The sequence below is a fragment of the Saccopteryx bilineata genome, chromosome 1 (genome assembly GCF_036850765.1).
Source record: "Saccopteryx bilineata isolate mSacBil1 chromosome 1, mSacBil1_pri_phased_curated, whole genome shotgun sequence".
Lineage (NCBI taxonomy): Eukaryota > Metazoa > Chordata > Mammalia > Chiroptera > Emballonuridae > Saccopteryx > Saccopteryx bilineata.
The window spans coordinates 83137968-83158392 of record NC_089490.1 but is presented as its reverse complement, the minus strand read 5'-3'; the positions used below and the strand labels follow the sequence as shown (position 1 = coordinate 83158392).

The window sequence follows — 20425 nt, the reverse complement described above, 5'->3', positions numbered from 1 at the left end:
GGAAGAGCCAGGAGAGTGGTAGCGGGTCCCGGAGAGCCGCTTGCTCAGTCCCACTGAAGTGAGTCCTTTTGTGTTGGAAACCTGTATGCGACATGTCTTTTTGCATAAAAATCGGTCAAGTCCCACAATGGGCCTTGAAACACTTTGAAAGGTTGAGAAATGAGAAGACTGTGGTCAGCACCAGGGCCAGGGGATTGGGGGATGCCTACCAGCCATCCCATCGTCATTTGTCCTTCCTGAGGTATCTGGGTACAGGACTCCTGTACCCTCTCTCATGGGCGCTGGCACTAGAGGGGAGGCAGACATGGCCCTGGGGACCCCCTCCTCTCTTTTTGGCCTAGAGTGAAGGAAGGCAGGGAGAAGAGTGTGGTAGACAGAATGATGACCCCCGTGGACATCAGTGTCCCAATCTCTGGAACCTGCAAATATGTCACCTTACCTGGCCAAAGGGACTTTGCGAGTGTGATTAGGTTAAGAATCTTGGAGATGGGGAAGTTATCCTGGACTCCCCGGCTGGGCCCAGCATCATCCCAAGGGTGCTTATAAGAAGGAGGCAAAAGAGTCACAGTCAGAGAGGGGATGTGGGGACAGAAGCAGGACGCAGAGATTGGGATGTTGTAGGACCACAAGCCAAGGAATGCTGGTGCCTCCAGCAGCTGGAAGAGGGCCAGAAATGGGTTCTCCCCTCAACCCCCCGGGAAGAACCTAGCCCGGTTGACCCTCTAGGAGTGTGAGATAATAAACTTGCGTTGTTCTGAACTAGCCAGTTTCTGGTCATTAGTTATAGCAGCCAGGAAACTGGTGCAGGGTGGTGAGAGGCAGGGAGCTGTGTGGTGTGGGGGGGAGGGGAGGGGCCGGGCAGAAACCTCGTCCCAGAGCCGGGCAAGTCTGCCAGGGAACCTGGTGAGCACGGCAGAGACGGGCCCAGGAGAGGCAGCTGGGCAGGGATGGGGTCTGGCATGCAGGCGAGGAGGTAGGAGTGTGCACATCGGGTTTGTCATAGCAGTTAAAGATGGGCCATTGTTTTCCAGAACTTTCTGTGTTGCTAGACAAGGTCTCTCCACTGTCCGCGTGTGGCTGTTGAGCACTTGCAATGTGGCTGGTGCCGTTGAGGCACTGAGTTTCTACCTTTATGTAAAAATGCAACTCTGGACGGTTGGTTTTCACCTCCTCCTCCCCAACGGGACACACACGGTTGTGTTCCCATAAAGAGGCATTTTGTAAGCACTTAGCAATACAGTATCTCTTCAAATAAGCTCTCCTAAGTATATTGGGGGCAAAAGTTCACCAAGCAGTACCTCCTTTTCTTTTTTTTTTTTAAACATTGGAAAAAGGTCCTGGTATGACCCACTAGAGTGAATGGGTGTGAGACCCCATACTCCTAACAACCCTCAGGAAGGCAGATTGGGGAATGCACCTGCAGTGACCATGGGGCCCCTCTGGGGGCGCTGGTGAGAGCTTGGCTCTCAGAGGAGGTCCCAGGGATGCCCAGCCAATTTGCCTGGGATTTTCAAGCCACTTGTGACCCTTTTGCCATCCTGAGGTTCTGCTGTTCTGGCGTGCTCTGGTACACAGGGTCCTTGGTGGTTGTGGCCAAGGCCCTGGGCCTTCCCACCATCAATCCCTCAACCTTATGACTGTCAGTACCTTTTGGATTTACTCTTTTATTTTATTTATTTATTTATTTATTTATTTATTTCTCTGAAGCTGGAAACGGGGAGAGACAGACAGACTCCCGCATGTGCCCGACCGGGATCCACCCGGCACGCCCACCAGGGGCGGCGCTCTGCCCACCAGGGGGCGACGCTCTGCCCCTCCGGGGGGTCGCTCCGCGGCGACCAGAGCCACTCCAGCGCCTGGGGCAGAGGCCAAGGAGCCATCCCCAGCACCCGGGCCATCTTTGCTCCAATGGAGCCTTGGCTGCGGGAGGGGAAGAGAGAGACAGAGAGGAAGGAGGGGGTAGGGGTGGATGGAGAAGCAAATGGGCGCTTCTCCTATGTGCCTTGGCCATGAATCGAACCCTGGTCCCCCTGCACGCCAGGCCGACGCTCCACCGCTGAGCCAACCTGCCAGGGCCTGGGTTTACTCTTCCGTTGTTCAGAACCACTTCTGTCTCCTATTGTCTAATAAAACTTTAAAAATGAGAAACCAAAAATGCACCTACCTCATGGATTTCTAAAGCCATCCACCTGCATATGGGGGACATTGTCAGTAGTTTGTGTCATCCTCTCTGCTTTGTGGAGCCCACCAGGGGCCCCTTTTGGCCTTGGGTTTGGAGCAGGTGCCTCTCAGAACTGTGTTGCCATAGCATTCAAACTCGAGCTGAAGGCAGGTATTAAGTAATGTCCCTTACAAAAGCCGTGGTTCCTTCCTATACAGGACCAGTTCTAAAAATCAGTCCATGGTATCTTTAGGGAGTGATGAGGGGCATTAGACAACCTTTGAGAACATTCTACGTGTGCCACTTCGAGAGAGAATCCATGCAATTGCCTCTTAAAATGAATATTTTATGCTGTTTCATTGTGAACAACTGTAATAAAATGGCAATAAACATATTAAATAAAGCACCAACTATGTAATTGCTTGGCCTATGAATGAATAAACATCATTAAAATTCATAACCAAATCCTATTCACAAATGTTAATTTGCTGAGTTAAGTTCAAGTGCACACGACAGAAAGCTATCACCTTGGAACAAGCTAATTAAGTTAGTGTATTAAGGGGAAGTCAGAGATGCAAGAGGTCTTTGCTGGCTTGCCGTCCCTGGGGAGGGAGAGTGGAAGCATACATGTGCCGCTAGTACAGTCCTATCTGGGCAGATGCGGCCTCGTGGGAAGAGGGAGAGGCCTCCCTAGGGTGGGGGAAGGGAGGCCATATCCCAGCTCTGGGAAGTCCAGCTAGCAACCCGTTTCTTTCTCTGTAACTAGAGTTGAAACCTTGGCCTCCTCACCCTCCAGGACTATGGGGGCTTAACAACTACATGAAGTCAGTTCCTGCTGCCCAGGGCTTTGCCTTTTTTTTTTCCTTCAGAGTCACTTCCTCCAGGAAGCCTTCCCTGATGACTTACACAAACAGGAACCATTTGTTGAAAAGACTATTTTTTCTCCCATTGGATTGCCTTGGCATCCTTGTCAAAAACTACTTGACCATAAATGTGAGGGTTTATTTCTGGACTCTCAATTCTATACTACTGATCGGTATGCCAGTGCTACACTATCTTTATCAGTGAAGGTTTTAGGAAGTTTTGAAATCAGAAGTGTGAGTCTTCCAATGCTGTTCCTTTTCAAGATCATTTTGGCTATTCTGGGTCCCTTTGAATTTCTATATTAATTTTAGAATCAGTTTGTCAATTTCTGCAAAAAGGCAGCTGGGATTTCAATAGGCATTGTGCTGTCTCTAGACCAATTTGGGGAGTATTACCATCTTAACAATATTATGTCGTTGAACCCATAAACACGGCGTCCTTTCATTTATCTGGACCTTTTATACATTTCCTTTTCAGGGATGTTTTGTAGTTTTTCGTGTACCTGTTTTGCACTATTGTGTTAAGGGCCCAGTGGTGACAGATTCAGGGATGCTCTCTGTCCATTAGTGAGCAGGGCCCTGGGGCCCTTGGGGCCTCTGCTTTTCGGCCAGAGTGGATGGTCACAGCTGAGCCAGGGCACACTTTTGCGAGGGAAGAGGTGATGGATGTCTGCTTTCTATTCTCTTTCCCTGTGTGCTTGGGGGACACTGGTCTTTGGTCTCCTGCACCAGGTGGCTGTGCAGAGGGCATAAGATGCCATTTGGGAGGGCTGTGGGGGTGGGGAGCGGGCCTCCTTGGGCTCTGGCTCTAAGTTGTGCACTAGCCTGATTTGCCAGGACCCCCTGAGCATTAGAGTTTTGGAAGACTGGTCTAGCTGATGATGCAAACCTGTTACTTATTGCACCTGTGCCTCCCAAAGAGGGCCAGCTGTGCAGAAGTGGGTCACAGCATCCCAGGGCCTGTTGCCACCTCCCAGTACCCCCGCTGCACACCAACTCCCCACCTCAGAATACAAGCCTTGGTCTGTTCTGGGTATGGGAGCCTGGGAGTCAGATTTGATTTGAACCCTAGGCTGCGTGACTTCAGATAAAACAGTTAGCTACTGTTTTTTTCCTCTTTAAAAACAGCAGCGCTGTGATGAAGCCCATGGGCTTTGTAGTGCGGCCGATGCATCGTAGGTCCTCATGACATGGTACTTCTGTGACGCTCATGGGCACTGCCTAATTCCGTCAGCACCCAGGCCCCCCGCCTGACTTTGTGGCTGAGACCTTCACTGATCAGTGATGTGAGCTGCAGCCATTTGTCCCGTTTCAGAAATTGGGAGGGGACATGAGACGAATGACCAGCTCAGAGGGAGAAAAGCCTGGGCACCCAGCGTGGCGGATGTGCCCCGCCCTCCCTGTTATCACTAATTCCAGGTTGCCCTTCCTCCCTTCCTGTTGGTCCTGTTTTAAAAAAGTCACAAACTTGCCTTATCTTTGCATTCCTTGTGGGCAAAACCAGGGGAAAGAACATGCTCTGAATTCCTCACAGCCCATCTCCTAAGGGGAGGGGATATGAGCAAGAATTATGTACCCAGAATCCCCATGCCCCCCCCTTTCCTACCCCCGGGGAGAACAGCTGGCCAGGAGTGCTCTGTGTCGACCAGTGAATTGTGCTCTGCCTCTGAGAGCACCCACCCTATGTGCACCCCTGAACTTTAGTTTAGGGTATAGGTTTAACACAGTCTGAGCGTCCTGGTTGAGACCTGGCCCCAGCCTGTACACATGGAGGCACATGGGGAGGACGTGATGTGAATCTGCCGGGACTGCCCTGGGCGTCCCCAGCCAGCTAGCAGTACACGCATCTTTCATTCAGTCCCCTGGAACAATTGTCATTCTCTGTGCTGACTCTGCCAGTCCCTTGAGCAAGCCCCTCTCTGAGCCAGCAAGAAGGTGAGGGGTGTAGAGGGGAGGGGAGGGAAAGTCCCAGTTGTGGTTTCTGCTCTATGGAAAGCAGTAATTTAATGACAGGGCCCCATTCTGCGGGTAGTTGTGAAGGTGCAGGCATGATGTCAGCGCTTCTTGAATGCACAGCAGAGGAAAGCGTGCTTGTCCGGGAGCCCTGCCACACTGAGCAAACGCTTTCCCTCTGGGACCACCCGCTCTGGAAGCCTGCTTCTGAAACATGAAATGCCGGCTGAGCTACAGACAAAGGGGTTTGTTTAGCAGAGGCGGCAGTCACAGCTCATCAGGGCCCAACCGTTAGGTCACTCTCAGTTGGGCCCTCCCCCAGGAACGGTAACTAGCCCAGGTTCTCTAGTTGTGTGACCCTGTGCAAGTCCCTGCTCTGCACCAGACCTGCATCTTCATCTGTGAGAGGGGCCACCTGTGTTTGTCCGGGCCGTCCCTCAGTCCCTGGCTTTCCAATGATTTTAATTGTCAGTACCTCTGACTTACAGCTTAACAAAGCCCTTCACATCCTTCGCCACTTAATGTTGGCAGCTCCCTGCAGGGAGTTCGCCAGCATTCCTGCCTTCCCTATAGGGAAGCTGAGTCTGGAAAGGCTGAGGGTCATTCGACCCAGGGCAGGGCCAGGACTGGCGTGGGTCTTTCTAGCTCCCAAAGGAAATAGAGGAGGAAAAAAACCTGCAGCTTTTGGGGCGTCCTGGGAGGAAGGACCCGTCCACCATGAGGCCCTTTCCCCAGGGACACAGAGAAGAGACCACCTGGATACTGCAGGGGACCCAGACCACCTCCTTCCTCATAGAGGGGACACACTGAAACCACATCAAGGAGAGGAGCGAGGTCTGGCCCACATCCTTATGGCAACACAACTCCACAAGGGCAGGGACAACCCCGAGGGCCCCTTTGGTGCTTGGTGTCCCAGCTATCCAGCTTCAATCAAAGAAATAAAGAAACCAATGTTTCCATCAAGACCAGAACATGCAAAGACCTGTCATTGCTGTTGATGGAGTGTGCATCATTGTTCATGTGGACCTTGTGTTTAAATGTCTGTCAATCTTGGAATCAAATGAAAAGCAGACTCGATATCACAGCCACCTGATGAGTCTCTGCAGAAAGAACAGAAATTTGATTCAAGGCTGCTCTTGACTCCAGCTCTGCCTCCACCCAGCAGCAGGACCTGGAGCTGGTCACCTGGCCTCTCCCAGCATCCATCTCCGATCTCTAGTTTGGGCCAATAAAATAACAATGGAAATTAAATTGGTGATATACCAGAGCAAAGGTTCTAGGCTCAGACTCATGAGTCTGAGTCCTGGCTCTCTGTCCACTCATGACCATGTTTCCCTGCTAACTATGGCTTTGTCACAAATTTTCTCAGCACTTACCAGCTTTGAACAACAACCACTTTATGACGTATCCTGATTTCTGTGAGCCTGGAATTTGGGCAGAGCTCAGCTGGGCAAATTTGCTCCGTGTGGCATTGGGAGAGGTCAGCTGGTGCCTGATCAGAAGGGTCCAAGAGTGCAGGACTTCCCGCTTGACATTCTCGGGGTGGCCACACTCCCTGAAGAGCAGCTTAGGTCTTCTAGCTACAGGCTTCTGGGCCCGCAAGTGGAAACTGCCAAGTGTGACTCAACACCAGACAGAACAAAGTGCATCTCTATTCACAGGAATGAAATCAAAACCCAACAATCAACACTCATTGTCTCAAAGAAAAATGACAGGTCATGCACACAAACAGGGAGACCTGGTCTATAACCAGGAGAAAAATCTATCAGTAGAAACAGACCCAGTGTATTAATCTAGGTTCTCTAGAAAAACAGAACCAACAGAAGATTCACTATAAGGAAATGGCTCACATGGTCATGGAGGCTGAGAAGTCCCACAACTGCAGGTGGCAAGCTGGAGACTCAGGAGAGCCCAGAGGGTGTAGTTGCCATCTGAGTCAGAGCCCAAAAGCAAGAGAAAGCCAATGTCCCAGGGTGAAGACAGGCAGAAATATCAAATTCTTGCTTACTCAGCCTCTTGTTCTATTCAGACTTCCAGCGGAATGGATGGCCTCATCTGCATTGGGGGGTGGGGCAACTTGCTTCTCAGTCTACAGTTCAAATGATAATTTCATCCCCAAACTCCCTCATGTACACTCTGAGAATAGTGGTTAACCAAATAGCTGGGTATCCCCTGACCCAGTCAAATCGACACATACAATGAATCATCACACCCAGAAATGACAGAGATGATGGAATTTGCAGACAACATTAAAACTGTTAAAAACATATGGTCCCTCATCATGAAAGATAAAAGAAAACTCAAGCATAATGAAGAGTGATTTAAAAAACAAAAAGAGGAACTTCTAAAGATGAAAAATACAGTTTCTGATACGAAAAATACACTGGATAAGATGAACAAAAATCAGGCATTGCAGAAGAAAGGATTAGTGACCTTAAAGGCATAGCATAAAAATGATCCAAAATGAAGCACAAAGAAAAAAATATAGCTGTGGCATAATATTAATATTACCGTCTAGTATATGTATGATTGGATTTCCAGAAAGAAGGCAGACAAATATTTGAAGAAATAATGGCCAAAATTTTTCTAAATTTGATAAACACTATAAACCCACAGATCCAAGGAGTTCTATGAACCACAGGTATAAGAAACATGATGAAAATGACACCAAGATACATTACAATCAAATTGCTGAAAACTATGACAAAGAAAAACAGAGAAAAACAGAGAAAAAGAGACACAATGTACAGAGGAGCAAAGATAAGAGTAAAGGCAGATTTCTCATTGGAAAGATGGAAACTGGGTGGCAATAGAGCAAGATCTCTGTTAAGTTTGAAAAGTTCTCATCTTTTTCAGGGAAAAAAAAAAAACAATGTATCAAGCTAAGATTATATACCCAGCAAAAATCTTTCATAAATGAATGAAAAATCAAAACTTTTCCAGATATACAAAAGCTGAGAAAATTTATTTCCAGCAGAGCTACATTACAGAACGTGTCTAGAGAAGTTCATCAAACAGAAGACAAATAATGCCAAATGGAAATTTGTATCCTCACAAAGGAGTAAAGAGGGCCTGAGGCCCTGGACAGTTGGCTCATCAGCAGAGCCTCGGCCCAGTGTGTGGAAGTTCTGGGTTTGATTCTCAGCCAGGGCACACAGGAGAAGTGCCCATCTGCTTCTCCGCCCTTCCCCCCTCCTTTCTCTCTATCTCTCTCTTCCCCTCCTGCCGCCAAGGCTCCATTTGAGCAAAGTTGGCCCAGGTGCTGAGGATGGCTCCATGGCCTCCACCTTAGGTGCTAGAATGGCTCCAGTTGCAACACAGCAATGCCCCAGATGGGCAGAGCATTGCCCCCAAGTTGGCATGCCAGGTGGATCCCAGTTGGGCGCATGTGGGAATCTGTCTCTATGCCTCCCTGCTTCTCACTTAAGAAAAATACAAATAATAATAATAATAATAATACAAAAAAAGTGCCTGAAATGGTAAATTTATGAATAAGTAAAAAATAAACTAATATTCTTATATTTAAGCATAGCTTTGAAAGTAAGTTGACTGTTTAAACAAAAATAATAATATACCCTGGCTGGGTGGCTCCATGGATAAAGTATCCTTCCAGCGTACTGAGGTCACAGGTTCCATCCCCAGTCAGGGTTTGAGAAGCAACCAGAGAGTACACAACTAAATGGAACAACTAAGTGGAACAGCAAGCTGATGCTTCTCTCTCTCTTTTTTTCCCGTCCCACTCCTCTCTCTCACTCTCAAATCAATGGGGGAATAACCTTCTTAAAGAATTAAAGAAATAATAACAAAGTAGTGTGGGGTTTATGATATGTTGGCATACTATACGATTATGCCATTGACAACAGAGAGGATGGGGTTGGAGAGTGGAAGTGTACTGTTGTGAGGTGCTTCCACTGTAAGTAAAATAGTGTAATATTATTTGAAAGTAGACCATACTGTATTCAATGTATGTATTGCAAAAATAGTCTCACCACAAATATAGAGCGATGCCTGATATATTATGGCGGGTAAATGGGGTCCTAAGGCATTACTCAAGTACAGGCAGTCCCTGGGTTATGAACAAGGCAGGTTCTGTAGGTTTGTTCTTACATTGAATTTGTATGTAAGTTGGAACAGGTACATTTACCTATTAAATGCAACTTTAGACAGATGTTTGTCTTGACATAGTATTTATTTTTACCTTTCTGTGCATATAAATACTTAAACATTTTCAAATACAACCTTAAACAATCTTGGATGGTGCAGAAAACGATAGACTTGTTGGAGAGGACGGAACTGGTGTTAGAGTCAGGGTCCGATTCTGCTGCTGGAGTCAGTTTCTTAGGCATCCAGGGAGGTTCTTACAGAGTTTTTGTTTTCCTCATCGTAAATGGCCCTGTGGCATCTCAGGCCTTCAGTAACTGTGTGGTAAACCTCTCTGTATCAGGATCTTGCTCCTTTAATTTCTGCATCAATGAGACAAAAAGCATCGACTCTTTTATAAAAAAAACTTTTTTGGTTCTGGAGTTTCTAGGTTCCTGTTTTCTTCCCTAAGCGCTATCATCTGCTACTCTAGTTCCGTAAGGACTTCATTGGTTAGTTCTTTGCCATGGGACTCAAGCAACTCTATGATATCATTGTCACTGATGTCCAACTGCAATTGGTTACCGATAGCCCTTACAGTGCTCTGTTCGTAGGTAGGCGTTGTACATAAGTTGGATGTTTGTAACCTAGGGACTTAGTGTGATCTGCAAAACAAAGTCCAGAAAAGAGAGAACAGGAACAAAGAACAATTAGCAAGATGGTAAGATTTAAACCTAGCCATATTGATAATAACATTAAATATATATATAAGTGACATAAGCATTCCACTTAAAAGACAGAGATTCTCAGATTGGATTTAAAGAGAAAGATCTTAACTGATGTTCACAATATAAAATTATATAAGACTCTATAGGGTTGTGTGTTTGGGTCTGTGAGGGCCTTTGTTTTATATTTGTACATAATTTTTTAAAAATTGATTTTAGAAAGAGAGAGGAAGTGGGAGAGAGAGAGGAACATTGATTTGTTGGTCCACTTATTTATGCATTATTGGTTGATTCTTGTACATACATACTCTGACCAGGGATTGAACCTGTAACCTTGGTGTTTCGGATGACACTCACCTGGCTAGAACTTGTACATAATGTCTTAAAATTTCTTTATATGAGTCTGTATCAGATGAACACAATAAGAGACGGTGTTCACAGCCTGTCTGAGGCAACATACTGGATTTTCACTGAGCATGTTTCTTGATTGGTCAGCCTCCCAAGCAGGGCCTCTGGTTCTGCCCTCATGGCCAAATCTTCTCATGCCTCTGGGCCTCCCCCTCTGTTTCCCTCTGTCTGGGATGTCCTTCTTTCTTTGGTCCTCTGAAGCTCCTACTTATCCCTCAAAACCCAGCTCAGAAGTTGGCCATGTGAAGCCTTTCCCCCCTTCCCACCCCCGTATCACATGCATCTCTCTGGTGGAGCCCTCAGACGCCTCCTCCTTCTCTGCAGGGCTCCTCTGTCCCGTTATCCCAGGGTGTGGCGAAGACCAGAGCCCTGTGCTCAGCGTGTTCACCCATCCAGCCCAGGTAAAAATGTTGCTGTCTCTTCTCTTCCCTTAGCCTCAAAGACAAAAATCAAGGGGAACTCATTCCCCCTGTGATGAGATCTACAGTGACGTATCTGAGAGAGAAAGGTAAGTGAGTTGGCTCCAGCAAGGGAACGTGAGGACTGCTGGGTGCACCTCCCTGGGAGGCCTGTCTCGGGTCCTGAGCACCCCAGACTAGGGAATTGGGGGAGTAGGCACCCCATGTGCAGGGTGGGTGACCAGGATGGGTCAGGCTCAGGCATGGTGGGTCCAGCTGTGGGCTCTGCACTTGGACTGTCAGGATTTGAATCCTGGCTCCACTGTGTACCAGCTGCATGACCTTGGGCCAGTTACCTTCTCCGGGCCTCTGTTTCCTCTTCTGTCCAATGGGTCAATAATAGTACCTGATTCACAGGGTTGTTGTGGGGCCCAAATGAGATGACACGTGTAAAGCCCTCCATAGAAAGGACTCCTTTGACACAATAGGTTTGCAGACCCTTTCAGTGCGATTGGTGACTTGGAGAGCTGAGCCTGGTGGCTCCTCTGAGACGCCTGAGGCCAGAGCTCAAATCCACAGGGAAGGTGTTTGGAGGCTGCTTTTCCCCTAATGGGAGGAGGAACGGGAGGAGTGGTGGCCACCTGCAGGGCAGGGGCAGGTGCTTCGGGGGGAAGTGGGACCACCACTGGTGTGCCCAGGAACTGCATGTTCTAATCACACAAAGCTCTATGAAACCGCCTCTGTAGCTAGGGAGGTCTGACTGTCATCTGGAGGTGTCTCTGCCTTTAACTGGCTGTCATTTCTCATACTTCTCTTTCTGTTATTTCAGGAATGGATGAAGGATAGTGCATAAAGACCAAAGTCAGACTATAAAAGAGAGTCTCTCTTTTTATTTATTTATTTATTTTTTTTTTGTATTTTTCTGAAGTTGGAAATGGGGAGAGACAGTCAGACAGACTCCCGCATATGCTTGACCGGGATCCACCCGGCACGCCCACCAGGGGCGAAGCTCTGCCCATCAGGGGGCGATGCTCTGCCCCTCCGGGGCGTCTCTCTGCCGAAACCAGAGCCACTGTAGCGCCTGGGGCAGAGGCCAAGGAGCCATCCCCAGCGCCCGGGCCATCTTTGCTCCAATGGAGCCTTGGCTGCGGAAGGGGAAGAGAGAGACAGAGAGGAAGGAGGGGGGGGGTGGAGAAGCAAATGGGCGCTTCTCCTATGTGCCCTGGCCGGGAATCGAACCCGGGTCCCCCACACACCAGGCTGACGCTCTACTGCTGAGCCAACCGGCCAGGGCCGAGTCTCCTTTTTTTAATGTAGCTACTCCTTTATTCATTAAAAAAAAAAAACCCACATAAAAACAGCTCACAGTAGCAGCTCAGTATATATTTGTTGAATGAACATCTGAATTGAACACTTCCTCATTGAACACCGCCTATATCCACCCATGGTCCAGGGGTTACCACAGTGACCACAGCACAGGGTCCTACCTCTTGGGCTTATGGTGGCAGTCTCTCCATTACCTTTCCCTCCATAAAGCTGTAACTGTGACCGCCAGGGACTCACCTCAACTGGGATGAGCTGGTCACGGAGATCAGGGAGGTCACTGACCTCGTTTCCTATGCTGTGTAACAAATTACCACAAACTTAGTGGCTTAAAACAGCATGAATTATTTCACAGTTTCTGTAGGGCAGAAGTCCATTCACATGGGGCCCAGTTCTCTGCTCTGGGTCCCACCAAGCTCATGTAAAGGTGTCGGCCGTGCTACGTTCCATTCTGGAGACTGTGGGGGAGAATCCACTTCCCCACACTGTCAGACCCTCGGCCAGACTGAGTCTGTACAGCTGTAGCTCTGAGGGTGCCCATTCCCTGCTGGCCGTCAGCTGTGGGCACAGGCCTTTTCCTGTCTTGCTTCCCTTGCTACGTGGCCCCTCCACCAATGGAGACCTTCCCATGCATTGAGTCCCTGTCCCCATTCTCTGGATTTCTTTTGCCGGGAGGAATCTGATCCCTATTTAAAAGCTCACCAAGAGCCTGACCTGTGGTGGCGCAGTGGATAAAGCGTCGACCTGGAAATGCTGAGGTTGCCGGTTCAAAACCCTGGGCTTGCCTGGTCAAGGCACATATGGGAGTTGATGCTTCCTGCTCCTCCCCCCCTTCTCTCTCTCCTCTCTCTCTCTCCCCCCCTCTCTCTCCTTTCTAAAATGAATAAATAAAAATAAATAATAAATAAAAATAAAAGCTCACCAAGACAATCTCCATATTTTAAGGTCAACTGCCTTGGACCTAAATTCTACCTGCAAAGTTCCTTCATGGCGGCACCTTAGATTAGTGTCTGACTGAATACGTGGAGAGAAGAGGTGTGTGCACCCCTGGGGGCCATCTCAGAACACCGCCCCCTACAGTCACTCAGCCAGGAAAGAGAGGGACCAGCACAGGGGAAGCTGAGGGAAGGGCGGGGCATGGGGCTGCCTGGAGGCTGGAGAGAGGGCTAGAGGCAGCGAGGCAGGAGAGGGGCAGCAGTGGCCAGACTGTGGGGGCCCATGGCTGATAAGGACAGGGAGGACTCCCAGAAAAACTGGTCAGAGTTGGATAGACATGTTGAATTGCTCACTGAGCTTCAGCGTGGAGAAAGATTCGGGGGTGGCGAGTATAGTGGGGGGTCCTCCTCTGTGCTATCCCAAATGGGAGTTTCTACCTACCTGGGAAGAGCCCAGCAGAGCACCTGATAGTGGCTTGCATGTTGGTTGACAATATAGTTAAGTTTAAATTACCATGTGCAATGAGTGGCAGCTGTGAAATCGATAGGTCAGCACCAGACACTTCTGCGAAGAGAGGGAAGCGGCATGTTTGGAGGCCCCTGCGTGTCTGGCACATGGCACACACTTTCCCATCCATCCTTTCTGCGGGGCCCGGAGGCAGGTCTCGGCCTCACTGTGCAGACGGGGCAGCCGAACTCAGCAAGGCTAAGGGCTTCCTCTGAGGCAGAGCTGCACTGGGCCCCAGTCTGTCTGACATTAGTGTGGGTCTCTTTCCAGGCCCCCTTCCTGGGGCCACTCAGGTGGGAGATCAGGTGGGATTGGGGCATGTGGAAAAGTTTGAATTGAGAGGAATTAATGAAGGTGGATAGTGAGGGGCAGAAATGAGCCAGACAGGGGAGTGTCCCCTGCCAGCCACAGAAGGGTGATGCAGGGGCAGCGGGAGTCATGGGACGTTGTGGAAACCCGAGGTGCTGGAACCTGTGAGATTCCTGGAGGCTCTCTCCCTGCAGGACTCCGCACGGAGGGCCTGTTCCGGAGATCGGCCAGTGTCCAGACCGTCCGCGAGATCCAGCGGCTCTACAATCAAGGTGAGTCGGCTTCCGGAGACCCCTCACCCTGAGCCTCCTGCCGTCCAGGGTCTCAGAGCCCTGGCACCCAAGGCAATGCAGCTCTGTCCCCCAACCCCAGAATAGCCCAGGGCCAGACAGCTGCCCAGCTGGGTCCTATGTCCAGCCTCCCGGGGCAGGTGGGCACACAATGCCATTCTGCCTTTAGGGTTTCTCCATGCAAACCAAGTGGACAGGTGGTTTGAAGTATAGGGAATTATTTCAGGGAGGCCCCTTTAGGGAGCGATTCCAACCAGCTCCGCACAGCTTCCTCGGCTGCCTGTGTGTAACCCGCAGACGGGAGACAGGGTGTCTGAGCTGAGCACCTGCAGTGATGTTGGTAGAGCAGCTAGCTCACCTGCAAGGAGGTTTTCCATCTACTCTGTGGACCCTCTTCATTTCCATAGTCACGTAGTCATTCATTAAGCGACAGGGCCAGCACCATGCACTTGTGGGTCAGTCCTCAGCCATGAGTGCTGGGCACTGGGGACAGTGAGAGCCAGGAACCTGACCTCAGAGCACTCCCATCCCAGGTGGGACCAAGGAACACAGCAGAGAAATCAATAGCGTGCCCCAGCCTCTGCCTAACGCCCTGGAGATGCGGAGGAGGGCGGGTGGCAGCACTCCCATTTCCAGACAGGACATAGTCACCCCTAGCCATGTCGTCCCAGCATAAGGCTCTTCCCCCTGGATGTTTAAAGCCGTTCGGTGTCAGAGCTGGCTTTGAAGTGGGTATCTCCAGCCCTATCAGCCCTCATACACGGTGCTATGTCCAGGGAAGCCCGTGAACTTTGATGACTACCGGGACGTCCACATTCCTGCCGTGATCCTGAAGACCTTTCTGCGAGAGCTGCCCCAACCGCTGTTGACCTTCAAGGCCTATGAGCAGATCCTCGGGATCACCAGTACGTACCCTCCCCAGGGTGTAGCCAAGGACCTGGAGAGCAGGCTGCCCCAACCTGCGCCTCTACTGAGGACCTGGATCCCTGCTAGCCTCCACCAGGCCTGGGTCCCTGCTAGCCTCCACCAGGCCACCAGTGTCCACGGGTGGGGCCCGGGGTGGTCAGGTGCATCTGGGCCAAGCAGCAAGGTGGCCGGGGGCAAGCAGGGCATGGCTCCTAGCACACAGTGAGTGCTCCATACACGGTGACTTTGTGACAGTGAGCCTGTGAGTGCTCTTTCTCGAAGGGACCACAGTGAGAGCTGGAGGTCGCCGCTACACTGGGACCCACTCTGGGCCATCACTCTCAGATGAGGGGAGGCTGGAAGGCTGAGTCCAGGACAAGATGGAACCCTGAGCCTTGGAAATACTCATTTCACGAGGCTCCATGTCCATTCAATTATCCAGAGCAGCTTGTGTTCATGAAAGAATGGCTTTTATTAAAAAGCCAACTTGAACTCTCACAGTAGAGGATTTTGTGTCTGTTGGCTGTGGCTGTGTGAAGTACAGGGTGTTCGTGGTAACCCTGCCCAAGGCACAGCAAGAGGTCAGCACACTGGCAACTGGGGGTGTGAGAGTGTGAGTGAGGGTGTGTGAGTGTGTGCATGAGTGTGTGTGTGCATGCTTCTGCAGCGGGAGCTTGGGGAATGCTTGTTGATGGGTGAGTTTTGACAGGAAGGTAACAGAGCTCAGAGTGAGATGTCAATAAGAGAGAACTGATCCTGGGACAGCTGTGTTCAGCCCCCTTGTAGATGTGGGGACCTGAGCAACTTAGGATCATAAATGGGTTACATTAGTCCAGAGCAGGGTCAGCACACCTTTCTGTAAAGGGCCAGGCACTAAATATTTCAGGCTCTGTGGGCCAGACTCAACTCTGCAACAGCAATCATGGACAATATGTAAATGAATGGATGAGGCTCTGTGCCAATAAAGCTTTATGATAAAAATAGGCCAGTTGGCCCCCCCAGGCCCTTGGGTTGTAGTTTGCCAGCTCGTGGCCTAGACATCCCATTTCTGAAGTGATTTGACTTTTTGGGAGGTAACGGCTACGGTGCCCATTGTGAAGGAGACGGAGCTGGAAGTGGGGGAGGGGGGGCGGCTGAGCACATCTGCTTGGCCCGGAGGTAGGAGCGCCAGGCCCACAGTGGGATGCTGTCCTCATGCCTGTGCCCACCCCCCGGGAAGGACTCAGGAAGGACCCTCGTGTTGTTGCAGGTGTGGAGAGCAGCCTGCGGGTGACCCGCTGTCGCCAGATCCTGCAGAGCCTTCCGGAACACAACTACGCCATCCTCAGCTACCTCATGGGCTTCCTGCATGAGGTAAGTGGACGAAGCAGGGCTGCTGGGGAGGCTTTTCCCTCCACGCCAGTGCCCACCCGGCAGGGCCAGGGGTCACACCCTTCCTCAGCCTTTGGACTCCTCTCCCTGGCCCCAGAGGACCTCATCCAAGGCCTAGCAGGCAATGACTCCACTGAGCAACCTTCTGCACTGCTGGCCAGGGTCAACCATGGCCACCCCTGCCACTCCCACACCAGCTGCCCTCAGTTATCAGGGGCCTCTGCTCCCATGTCATCCTCTGAGTGGGGGGAGTCCTGAAGGGAGGGGCTGTGTGCCCAGGTCATCTGGCTGGGTGATGCCAGAAGCCACGTGCTTACCCACTGGGCCAGAGTTCCCCAGCTGAGGGGACCTGAGTCCTCTGGAGTAGTAGAGGGTCTGGGAGACACCGAGGGGCCCCAGAGGAGATCAGGGAAGGTCAAAGCCGGAGGGTCCCTGAGGGCATCAAGGCTAATCCCTTCCTTTTACAGACGGGGAAACTGAGGCCTGGAGCAGGGAGGTGGCAGCACAAGGTCACAACACTGGCTCCCCACCATTGCTCCTCCCAACTGCACAGGACCCACGGGTCATCCCTCATCTCACATGTGTCCTTCAGGTGTCCCGGGAGAGCATTTTCAACAAGATGACCAGCTCCAACCTGGCCTGTGTCTTCGGGCTGAACTTAATCTGGCCGTCCCAAGGCGCGTCCTCCCTGAGTGCCCTGGTGCCCCTGAACCTGTTCACCGAACTGCTGATCGAATACTACGGGAAGGTCTTCAGCGCCCAGGACACTGGCGGGGAGCTGGGCGCTGGCTCAGCTGGGGCAGGAGAGCAGGGCAGCCCCGTCGCCACCCCCCCACCATGCCGACAGCCCCTGGCAGCGGCCGGGAGAGTTCGCTAGTGCTGGAGATGTCACATTGAGGTCTGTCTGTGCACTTGTGTGTTTCGTAAACTTGCCATTAAATGAACTTCTAGTGAACCTTGCCGTGGCAATGCTATGATTCTGGTCCCTTGGCCCTTCCCCACGTTCCTGAGCTGTGGGCGGAGGTAAGACAATGGATCTGTCAGAATCATGACTTGATGTGGCGCAGCTTTAAAAATGGGTGTTTATTGGCTGGGGCCTTGTATGCAGCAGCTACTGGCTCTGTCATGCTGTGTAACAAGCCAGTAACTTATAATAGCAGCTGTTTTGGCCTGCCGTCAGCGGGCCAGCTGGATGGTTCTTCTGGTCTTGTTGGAGCTTTAGGAGGCTGGACAGGCACGTCCCCTCCATGCATGCAGAGGCTGCTGTCACATGTGCTCAAACCCTATTGGCCAAAGCCAGTCTCACCGCCAAGGCCGGGATCATAATGGGAGGGCTCTGCAAAGTTATTTGGCGAAGGGGGAGCCTAAGGGGGAGGTGGAGAGTGGGGTGGGAAAGCAGGTGGCCTTCCCGAGGGCTCCAGGACATGTTCCCGCCCTGTGGTCCTGGCCAGTCCGTTAGTAAGGACGTGGATGCTGTTAAAGTTTCTGGAGCAGAGGAGATGGAGCTGGGTCGGGGGTACCGGGCAGGGAGATGCTGCCCATGGAATATGTCTTTCTTGGGAGAGGGCAGCAAACATGCTCAGGGTGGACGTGGTCAGGGGCCGAGGTGTGTCCCTCCTGCAGGGGTCATACGCTGATGACACCGGTGATGCAGGACCACAGGCTGAGAAGGAGACTGCTGCCACCCTCTGCTGGGTCCCTTGCTGTGTGTCAGGTGTGGTACTGAAGGACCTTCCCCACCTGCCTCTTAAGACTGTGGCAGCCCAGCTGGGTAGGGATTCTTTGTTGGGGCTTGAGGGGGCTTAAGTGACGCCCGTCTACCCTCCAGCTCAGAACATGGAAAGAGAGGCCGACTTAAATGTCCCATAGGCAGAGCCGACCAGAGACCTGCCTTAGATCCATGGCCGACGACGTTTGCTCACTAGTCACCTGGACCTTGGCAAGCTTACCATGTGGTCCCCACCCTGGGAAGGAGTTCACGTGGCCCAGACAGCTGGCTCCTGAGAAGGACAGTTCCATTCTCTCTCCCAGACGAACCAAGCAGAATATTCCCTCCTCTTCCCAAGGGAGGAGGTGAGGGTGGGGAGAGGGGCTGGGAGTATTTATTTTACCTGGAGACATTTTCCTCCTGGGGAGAGGTGGGACTACAGATGCTATCCTGGAGGCGGGAGCTGTGCAGGGACCTGCTCAGTCACACAGCCTTAAGTGCAGCTCTGCTGGTCCACCTGCAGGAAGCTGTGGGAGCCATGGGGAGGGGCCTGGGCTCCATCTCCCCATCTGCACAGGGGGGGCGCTCACACTGCATCCCCCAGCTCTGAGAATGCTGGCTTAGAAACCATGAGGCCTCAGCTAGAAGTGGCTGCACCACACATCTGAGCAGGCTTAGCTTCCATGTGCCTGTTCCCTGTCTGAAGAGTCGAAAAACCCAGCATGGGCTCCAAGACTGTTGCCACCACACAGTATTTTGGACATTTCTTGGTTGACCTGGAACCAGCAGGTTTCGTCCCCACAGAGGCCATCCACATTCCGGGTCTGTGCAGTGCTCCGGGCGCTCCTCCAGCGGCTGCCTTGCCCTGAGTGGGGGGCAGCGGTTTGTAGGTGTTCTGGAGCCCACAGACTTTGGGAGGCTCAGCTCCTGATCACCCCATGCCAGCCTCACCGAGCTGGACACAGAGGTGCCACGGCCTCTGCCCCCCCTGCTATGGGCTCCAGCAGGGGCTGGGCACCTGGGAGCCAGCAGGGCCACCGATGGAAGCGTGTCTCCCGGACTTCGCCTGCCTGCCCGCAGCTCCTGCCTCCTCACGGGCCTCTCCGTACCGCACCCTCTCTCCGCATCTCAGGGTCCCCACCCGTCCTGTCCAGCTCACAGTTCATCTAGGCTAGAATAATTCTCTTGGGCATCTTAAAAAGTGATCGTTTTATTTCATCTCTATTCTGCTACAAACCTTTTTTCTTTTATTCTCTATTCTTTTGTTTGTTTGTTTGTTTTAAACACAACGCTCTGACCAACCAGCACAGGGACCCCAGACCAGGCCTAAGCAGGGTCTCCAAGAGGGTTTCAGTCTGGAGCCTGCAGATAGCCTCATCTCCCCACTCCCAGGAAGGTGTCTGGTACTCACACAGTTCACAAAAACCCTAGTGTGGCCGGGGAGTTCTGCTGCAGGGGGAAAAACTTGAAATAAAGTCATGGCTCCCCTAAAATTAACGACATTAAGTCAGGTCTTTTTTTTTTTTTTTTTTTTGTATTTTGTGAAGCTGGAAACGGGGAGAGACAGACAGACAGACTCCCGCATGTGCCCAACCGGGATCCACCCGGCATGCCCACCAGGGGGCGATGCTCTGCCCCTCCAGGGCGTCGCTCTGCCGCGACCAGAGCCATTCTAGCTCCTGGGGCAGAGGCCAAGGAGCCATCCCCAGCGCCTGGCCATCTTTGCTCCAATGGAACCTTGGCTGCAGGAGGGTAAGAGAGAGACAGAGAGGAAGAAGGATGGGGGGCGGGGGGGAGAAGCAAATGGGTGCTTCTCCTATGTGCCCTGGCCAGGAATCAAACCCAGGTCCCCCGCACACCAGGCCGACGCTCTACCACTGAGCCAACCGGCCAGGGCAAGTCAGGTCTTAAGAATTATGCAGAATGGTTTATGGTACGATACGCAATTGTGAAATAAACACCTCAGTTTTTTGACGCCAAGAGGTGGCCTGAGACGTTCTTCCAGGGCTGCTTTGATAACTGTCTCCCTTGACACACGGTAATGGCGGAAGCATAGCTTCAGGCTGGCACGGCCACGTCACCCTTTCCTGTATCAAAGCACAGTTTCCCAATCTTTTCACGGCAAAAGAAAGTGGTTATGGTGTTCATGTCTTGGAAATACATGTGGCGCATTTCAGCTTAAAACAATGAACTGTGATGTGGAAATGAGGGTTCCGGGCTGTGTCTGTTGACAGGACATGTGGAATAAATTGTCCAAACATTTACTTGTGCAGAAATGACAGGGTTTTTTTTCTTTTTTTACAGAGACAGAGAGAGTCAGAGAAAGGGCTAGATAAGGACAGACAGACAGGAACGGTGAGAGATGAGAAGCATTAATCATCAGTTTTTTGTTGCAACACCTTAGTTGTTCACTGATTGCTTTCTCATATGTGCCTTGACCGTGGGGCTACAGCAGACCAAATGACCCCTTGCTCAAGCCAGCAACCT

At 51.4% G+C, this 20425-nt stretch overlaps 1 protein-coding gene across 3 annotated transcripts in view; it reads left to right on the top strand.

Moving 5' to 3' along the window:
- The window catches only part of ARHGAP8 (Rho GTPase activating protein 8), a 51485-nt gene extending 34311 nt beyond the window's left edge, over positions 1-17174 (top strand). For all 3 annotated transcript variants that reach the window (XM_066255648.1, XM_066255637.1, XM_066255656.1), the window contains 5 exons: positions 10625-10698; positions 13858-13935; positions 14730-14858; positions 16109-16212; positions 16823-17174. In XM_066255648.1, coding sequence (XP_066111745.1) covers positions 10625-10698; positions 13858-13935; positions 14730-14858; positions 16109-16212; positions 16823-17107 — 670 coding nt within the window. In that variant the 3' untranslated portion in view covers positions 17108-17174. The remainder of the gene's footprint in view (positions 1-10624; positions 10699-13857; positions 13936-14729; positions 14859-16108; positions 16213-16822) is intronic.
- The last annotated feature ends 3251 nt before the right edge of the window (positions 17175-20425 follow it).